This window comes from Squalius cephalus (assembly GCF_949319135.1).
Source record: "Squalius cephalus genome assembly, chromosome: 8".
Classification (NCBI taxonomy): Eukaryota; Metazoa; Chordata; class Actinopteri; order Cypriniformes; family Leuciscidae; genus Squalius; species Squalius cephalus.
Genome location: NC_137129.1, coordinates 30,959,254 through 30,967,894, shown reverse-complemented (window position 1 = coordinate 30,967,894; position 8,641 = coordinate 30,959,254). Strand labels below are relative to the sequence as shown.

Here is an 8,641-nt window from a genome sequence, read left to right as displayed (position 1 = left end):
TATATCTATACATCTATATTTCTATGATGAAAAACTTAATTTAGAACAAACAAAAATTAGACATTTTGCCTTATAGCAACTAACTGAAGTAAGTTTAAATGCTAAAACTGAAATAAGAATGTAAAAGCTATATTGAATTTTTTTTAAAAAGACAAAGCACATAAAATTACTGAAACAAAATTAAGACTTAAATAATAATAATAATAAATACTATAATAGAAGATAAATAAAAATAAAATGACAGACTTAAACACCTGTCAGCAAAAATTAACGAAAACAGGTGATCATAAAACACAGGTTTCACTATAAGGAAATTGGAAAATAAACACTTTGTAAAATGAAGCTTATCTGCAAACAGTCATAGAATAAAATCAGCAATCAGTCGTTTATGAGCAAACAAATAAGTGTTGTGACTCAAGGTATACAATTTACTTATTATGTGTCATTATCACAAACAAATGCTATTACAGAAGAATCTGCACTGGGATGGGAATTCCACTCAGTGATAAGACAAGAAGTTAATTTGGCCCTCTGAACACACAATATTATCAATACCATCTATAAGAAATTTATTTGATACATTAACAGTAATATTTAAGTAACTGCATTTTTAGTCTCAAAGGGGAAATGCTTTAAAAAAAAAAAAAAAAGACAAATTTAATGTAGCAGCGAATTTATGTGGTACCAGTATCCTGAAGGATAGATATTGAGATCATGTTAAAAGTGGATGTTGTCTGATACTGGGAAGAAAAGCAGAGGAAGAACCATCATAATAATCTGTTCATTTGGACACTGTTAGTGACAAAACGTTGTGAACGTCTTTGCTTTCTCATGAAAATTACAAAACAGACCACTAAAGAAAAGCTTTTTTTTTTTTTTTGTTAATAACACTACATACATTTTTTATAAGACCACCATTGATTATAATTTAACCATTTTGTGAAAAAGAAACATAATTCCAACCCCCTATCAAAGCAATTCCTGGTTACTGTACAATTGTTTTTTTTGTTTTTTTTTTTAATGATTATCTAACTCCCTATCAAGCATTAGTCCTGCAACAGTAAATGGAAAAGACGAATACATTGCAACACCCTATTTACAGTAAATTATTTATATATATTTATATCACTCTGGCTGTTCTTGCAAGAGATAATATCAAGACCAAAAATTAGTGCAAGGCATGGAGTAAGAAACACCTGGGTGAGTTAGAACCAGAAGAGTGCGAGTGTGTGTGTGAGTGGTGCATGTTTGTGAAGGGGAATTCACTTATCTTGTATGTAGACAGGTTTTTTATTTTTACTAAATGAATACCACATCCTTGTGTAAGCCTTTCATGCCGAGTGAAAGCGCAGCCAGATATTCACTCAGTTATAGGACGGTGCCAATAATGCCGAAAAAAAAAGTGAAGGCTTGCTAACTGGTGAGAGAATAACAGGGATCTTGGCTGTGTGTGTGTGTGTGTGTGTGTGTGGTGAAGAAGGAGGTGGGCTTGGCGGCATAGCCTCAGGAAGTGGGCAGTCTGCCACTGAACAGAGCCGCTGGGACATCCAGAATCAGAGCGAGAGGGAAAGAGCAGGGAAACGAGACGGGGTGGGGCAAAGGGGCCGGGTCATTTGTCACGTCCTCTCTCACCATGTGTGCCGTTGGATAAGGTTAAAACTTTGATTTGCCTTTTTCAGGCTTTGTAGTGATACATGCATCCATTTTTCTGAAAGGTACATTTTTATAAAACAAAATAATAAAAAAAGGATGAAAACAGATTTGAGAAGAAGAAACGACGAAGAAGACTGTAGAGTTCTGAATTATGACAGAGCAGGTGAACCCTTGCAGAGGCCCCACCCCTTTTTGTCCAGGTCAGGCAAATGGCATTTTTTCTTTCTTTCTGATGAATATTTGTGACTGCATATTTTACAGTTTGGAGACAAGGCATGACCTTAAGCATGAATACAGTAAGAAGCCTGGGTCTTTACAGAAAAACAACAAAACAAAACACCGCGGATACATGGGCGGGGCAGAGCTTTTGTTACAGCGTAAGAGAGTTGTGGAAATGGGGAAAGCGGAGGCATTTCATTAGTTAGTCAAAACCAAGTTGGAGGGCGGGACCTTGCGTTAGTTGTTGCGGTAACAGAGTTTTGTGTGGGTTTTTTTTTTTTTTTTTTTTTTTGCGTTAGTTGCTGCAGCAGGGGGCCTTGGTGGGTTGGGCTGTCTCTGTGAGGTCCACGCCCCTACTCCGCCCACTGTTGGCTCCGGCAGCTTGGGGCTCGCTCTTAGGCAACTTTTTTGCTGAAGAGAGACAAAACAAGAAATGAACACTAGATAACTAAAATACAACAACATAATATAAATCAATCATCGAATATGTAGTGTTTATTTAAAGAAATAAAATATGAACCAATAGAATTCACAATACAATTGTGTATATTCACAATTTAGCATGGCTTTGAGAGCCTTATTAATATTACTTATACATCATAATAATGATAATAACAGTAATAGAAGAATAATAAATTGCATTGTACTTATTTGATCAAAAATAGTCTCACATGATCACAGAAACGATTCTAATATGCTGATTTGGTATTCATGAGACTTTTATTAATAATGTTAAAAACAGATATGCTGCTTAATATTTTTGGGGCATTTTTTAGGACTCTTGATGAATAGAAAGTTCAAAAGAACATTTATTTGAAACTTACATTTATGTTATAAATGTAATGTCATTTTTGATCAATTTAATGACACCTTATTAATTAATTATTAAAATATGTATTCAATATTAAAAGTTCTTGGCACCAAAGCATCAAAAAGAATACTGTTGCATTTACAAGATCTTATAAATACTCTAAATCATCACTAATTTTCAATCAATGTGAATGGATTCAATCAGATTCTGAAACTTCTGAAACTTTGCAATCAGATTAATTTTTTCAATGTCATGTGCTGAAGTTCTGTTTGTATGTAAAAATGTATGTAAACATCAGAAATCTTATTATAAAATGGCTGTGGTAAACGTAAGTGTCACGGCACTGCGCATGTGTGCATGGTATTTTTGAATCCGGTTGAGAAGATGCTAAGTTTTTTAGTATTGATTGGATTGTTTCAGGTCTACACCAACCCTTTCAATCTGATCAAAATTTTATTTGGATTGAGCTTGGCGGATCTATTGAGGTGTTTACAGGAAGCCTTTTCAATTCGATTGAGCCATCAATCCGATTACTAACAAATTATTTGAGTGCATGTAAATTTAGCAACTGTTAGTTTTACTATGAGGTAAAACCTTACCAATGGCCATGAAGATCTCATTCACATTCATGGAAGTCTTTGCTGATGTCTCCATGAACAGCAAACTGTTGTCATCTGCGTAAGTTTGAGCATCCTAGAGAAATAAAACAGCTCGGGTGAGGGAGACAGCTTTGGTCAGATATAAAAACTCTCTGGTTGGTCTCATTGTGAAGCCCTGTAATACCTGGAAATCCACAGCTCTCTTGTTGGCAAGGTCAGCTTTGTTCCCAGACAGTGCAATGACAATGTTTGGGCTGGCCTGCCTCTGAAGCTCCTTAACCCAGTTCTTTGCTCTTGCAAACGACTCCTTCATTGGCGCAAACACAGAAACACAGAGGAGACAAAGAAATATGACAAAGTTGGACATAAAACAACTATTCATTCATGAAGAGAACAACAAATCGACTCACCTCATTGGTGATGTCATAAACTACAATGGCAGCTTGGGCACCTCTGTAGTACATGGGGGCCAAACTGTGGTAGCGCTCTTGTCCGGCTGTGTCCCAAATCTCAAACTTTACCGTTGTGTCATCCAAGCACACCGTCTGCGTAAGGAAGGCCGCTGGAAGCAAAAGTCAAAAGTTGGTGAGAACATGTGCAAGCAGGTACAAGCAAATTTAGACACAAAAATCCCCTACCTCCTATTGTGCTTTCCTGAAACTCGTGAAACTGCCCCTTGACGAAGCGCAGTACGAGGCTGGACTTTCCCACAGCTGACTCCCCTAGCAAGACCAGTTTAAACTGGCAGATCTTATTGCCCGCGTTGGACCCGTTGGGGCGTGTTGCTCCTCCCCTATTGGCCATGACAGTCGTCAATCACCCAGTCTCCTTTAGGCGGTCACACACACACCGAGAGTTGTCCCAGTACTGGCTGCAGAGTGTAACATGTAACCAAAAAAAAAGAGAAATGAAAAAGAGCACTTTCATGTTGACTGCAGACAAAGATCTTTTCTTTCTTCTCTTTTTTTCTCTATTCAGAGCTCTCTAACGGGGAATCGCTTATCTTGGCTTTAGTGATGGCGACTTGTAACTCAAATGCTATTTTTGGTTTTGAGCATTTTTAAGTCTAAAAAACACATCCATTTCATTTTCTACCTTACAGCTGAATATATGACACTGTGACAACTAATTACAATGATTTCAGACCAAAGATGCTATATGATACAATTAATAATATATATATAGCATGCATACATACACATATACATATACACACATACATATATATGTGTGCCAAAAGTGCCATCTGAAATTTTCTTCTAAAATGAGCATTTTTATCAAGCTCGTAAATTGAGGTTCAGTAATTTCACTTTAATGACAATTAGTAGGTAATTTTCATTGCCATTAAAGTGAAATAACTGAACATAAACATACAAGCTTGATAAAAATGATAATTTTAGAAGAAAATTTCAGATGGCACTTAGAGGCTTTTGCATCTGAAGTCTTCATATATATATATATATATATATATATATATATATATATATTTGCTCCTATGACAAAGTCATTGTCAAAGTCAAAATATTTGCAATGACAAAGTCACAGAAATTGATCAAGAAGTGTGGGAACCCCTGAATATTTTAGTGAATATATATATGATATTCCCAATGAGATATATATATATATATATATATATATATATATATATATATATATATATATATTCACTAAAATATTCAGGAGTTCCCACACTTCTTGATCAATTTCTTTGACTTTGTCATTACTGGGTAATTTTGAAACAAACAAAAAAACCTTAAATATTTTAAAGCATTTATTTTATATATCTATATGACACAATATATTAAGCTGCACAACTGTTTTCAACATTGATAATAATAAGAAATGTTTCTTGAGCATTAAATCAGCATATTAGAATGATTCTGAAGGATCATGTGACACTGAAGACTGGAGTAATGATGCTGAAAATTCAGCTTTACCATCCCAGGAATCAATTTCGTTTTAAAAAATATTTTGATCAAATTCAGGCAGCCTTGGTGAGCACAAGAGACTTTTTTCCAACTCCAAACACACACACATAAATATTTTCATGACTTTTAAAATTCAATATTTCCATGACTGAGGGAAATCCAAATATTGCTACAGATTGTAATCATGCATTAAAAACACAGAAAACAATTGTTTTATTGGCCATAATTTAACATTGCAGAAATACTTGCAGAAATAAATGTCTGTAGCCATGGTAACCCATTCTAGCACAGAATGTCCTGAGTAAGCAGTCAAAACAAGCATTCCCATTTAGCCCGAAAAAACAGCCTGGAGCAACAATTCAACAGCAATTCAAACATGTCACTTCCCAATGAAGTATCTCAGCCTTCTGACTACACATACCTGGGATAGATACAATACCATACAGACAGCCACCGACTCAAATGACAGAAATAAAACTCAAGGAATAGCATAGGCATTTACTGTGTCAGTGACCTCAAGGCAAGGAAAACACTTTTCCTGTCAAAATTGCACCATTACTCCTGTTATGAAATAGGAGAACATAAAAACAGACCCCTGATGCTCCTATGGCTGCTGTGACATTGCATCATTGTAAGCTGATCTTTCTATAAGAGAAACCAAGATCTTCTTTGAGCTCACATCAAGTCAACAACAGGAACTCTATCTGCATAACAGGATATAATTCAACTCCTTGAGAAGAAAGCCTGGTGGTATGTCAAACCATGCCAAAGCTGCTGTATTCATCCATTTGGTTTGCGTAACAGCTGATATAAGAACAAAATGTATCTTTTTACACTTTCCTAGAGTGCAATGGGACAGCTTATATACAATATTCAAAAGCGAAACAAAAAAGCACAGCTTATGAAACAAGTCATGACATTGCAAAAGTCAGATCACCTGTGAGAGGTTTTAGTCAAGTGCTGCTGGTCAGATTGTGGTCCGTTTTAATGACAGGCCTAACAAAAACAAGCCTGTGATTTCTGTGTTGAAAGTTGACACACAGTCATCCTGTACATGATTCATCTACCCAAAATAAAGCTGTATTTTCAACGTCACACTACTTCAATATACCCAACCTAAACAATTCCCCTATTTTACAACACACCCCTGCGCCTCAAGCCAAGGAACAAGCTGTCTTGTTACTCGCCAAGACAGCCCACATCAGGTCAGATGCCAAGTCTAATAAACCACAGTGATCGGCCATATACCTATGGGAATAAGATAATAACAACGTTATAATAAGCAACTTCACTTTCACTCCAGCATTCCCACCCTGTGTTGCACTCAAACTGCATTCCGACATAAGACTCAGCTAAACATACCACGACAGGATGGATATACATTCACGCTTTTAAAAAAACAAGATCATGTATAATGTACATATGAGGCTAAAGAGATCAGATTTGATGACTTGTGTGGGCAGAATTAGGGTAAGGGGCCTGTAACATTTTTGACGATATCTAGCAAGCTAAAGAGGCTAACTAGCTTGAGGAATACGCCAAACCAGAAAACGGTACATTCAACGGAGGTATTCGGTGTCTTTTTACCTGAAAGTCAGCCGGCAGGTTGCTGGAACTGATTTCCGACGACGGGGTGCTAAAATTTTTTGAGAGGTTTTCCTTATTATTGGGGTCGGTTAGTGGGAATTTTACCAACCCCGATCAAGTCTCCTCCTTTCTTTTCTCTCGCAACTTCCCCTTTAGAACCAAAACACAAACAAGCGTTTCCGCCCCTCATGCCACGTCAGATGATACTTCCGCCCTGCAATGATGTACTTCCACCGTATAAAACGTCCTCGGTCAAAATGCGTCTAGCTGCAGACTTGCACTTGCACTAACTCTCATGTCCTGTCCAAAACCCACACATGTCTACTTATATGACGTATTTCCTATATTTGACCCAAGATGGCAAAGTATTTTTTTCAATACTTTGCTTTTAAAATAAACTTCTAAATGTCTGTTCAGTTACTGTAGTCGCTATGTAAAATTGTGGTGCCTCTAATTAAGTGATAAAAGCAGTTGCAAATGTTGTACATTGTACATCTTTGCACCAACAAAACGTGCAACACTGTATGTTTTACTACCAAATTATATGTAATATCTAAATAATTTAAAGGGTTAATTCACCCAAAAATGAAACTTCTGTCTGTAATTACTCACTCTCGTGTTGTTCCAACCCTGTAAGACTTTCGTTCATCTTTGGAACACAAATTAAGATATTTTTGATTAAATTTGATAATCAGCTGGCTCACTCCTTCATAGGCTGCAAGGTAATTTCATCTGCCAGCCCAGAAAAGTTAGTAAAAACATCGTTAAAATAGTCCAAGTGACTACAGTGTCTCAACCTTAAGTTTATCAAGCGACCAGAATATTTTTTGTGTGCAAAAAAACAAACAAAAATAACGACTTTATTCAGCTACCTATTCATTTTCTTCTGTGTGGGCCTCTGTTCATGAGAGCGCCACGACGCATGCGCGAGAACTGAGAAGATACTACAGATACCATACTCATCTTTACATCAATACAATTTGCAACACTTTATGTTTTACTACCAAATTATATGTATCTAATTAATTTAAATTACAGTGGAATGTTTTCCTAGACATCTCGCAATTTCAGGGCACATGAGTTCCCGAACATAATGCATGATGGGATATGCTTAGCCTCGAATAGCCTACCGCCATGAATACCGCTCCTAAGCGGTCCGTGATACCGTAGCGTAGAGTGTCCCATTTGTCATTTTAGGCCTCAGAAGGGTGCTCGCGAGCGCCCCACTTTTGCCGAGCCCGCACTGATGTGGGCTCCGCAGCAGACTTCTTTTCTTTTTCTTTTTTTAAATAATTTTGTTTATAACAGTTTTTATACAAACACAAAACAAACAAAGTTGCACAAAATGTATACAAAAAGTATGTTATACATAAAATAAACAAACAAAGGAGAGAAAAAAAGGGGGGGGGGGGGGGGGAACCCCAGCCAACCCGCACCAGATAGAAAGAGAAATTACACCTTAAAGCCATACATAAACTTAAACAAAACATTAACAATGTGAAGAGATAAAGGAGAGAAGTTATCCATGTTACATATAGGCTCAAACATATTTCAACTCTTAGAAAGATGCCTATCTAAAGGAAGGGGCCTCCGACTTTATCAAATTTTTTAGAAGCATCCACCATTTCAGCCAGCCATTTATGAAAGCTGGGTGGGACAGTGGACTTCCAGTCCATCAAGATCACCCATTTAGCCACCACCATACCAAACATAAGAGACAGTTGCTGAGAATGTGTCAATGCTAATATAGGGTCAGAACATCCAAACAAAGCTAACCCCAAATCTGGACTGATATCTTCTCCAACCTCCGCAGCAGACTTCTTCCCGACAGTCAAAGCGGCATT

At 36.9% G+C, this 8,641-nt stretch overlaps 2 protein-coding genes across 2 annotated transcripts in view; one reads left to right on the top strand and one right to left on the bottom strand.

The window, feature by feature from the left end:
• The window catches only part of satb1a (SATB homeobox 1a), a 237,216-nt gene that overhangs the window by 102,960 nt on the left and 125,615 nt on the right, over nucleotides 1-8,641 (top strand). The window lies entirely within an intron of this gene.
• rab5aa (RAB5A, member RAS oncogene family, a) lies at nucleotides 408-7,128 on the bottom strand. The gene is made up of 6 exons (XM_079878938.1): nucleotides 6,798-7,128; nucleotides 3,921-4,153; nucleotides 3,693-3,844; nucleotides 3,467-3,589; nucleotides 3,283-3,376; nucleotides 408-2,283 (listed from the first exon to the last, which is right to left on the bottom strand). The coding sequence occupies exons 2-6, from the start codon at nucleotides 4,084-4,086 to the stop codon at nucleotides 2,168-2,170; spliced, it is 651 nt and encodes a 216-aa protein (XP_079735064.1). The 5' UTR covers nucleotides 4,087-4,153; nucleotides 6,798-7,128; the 3' UTR covers nucleotides 408-2,167.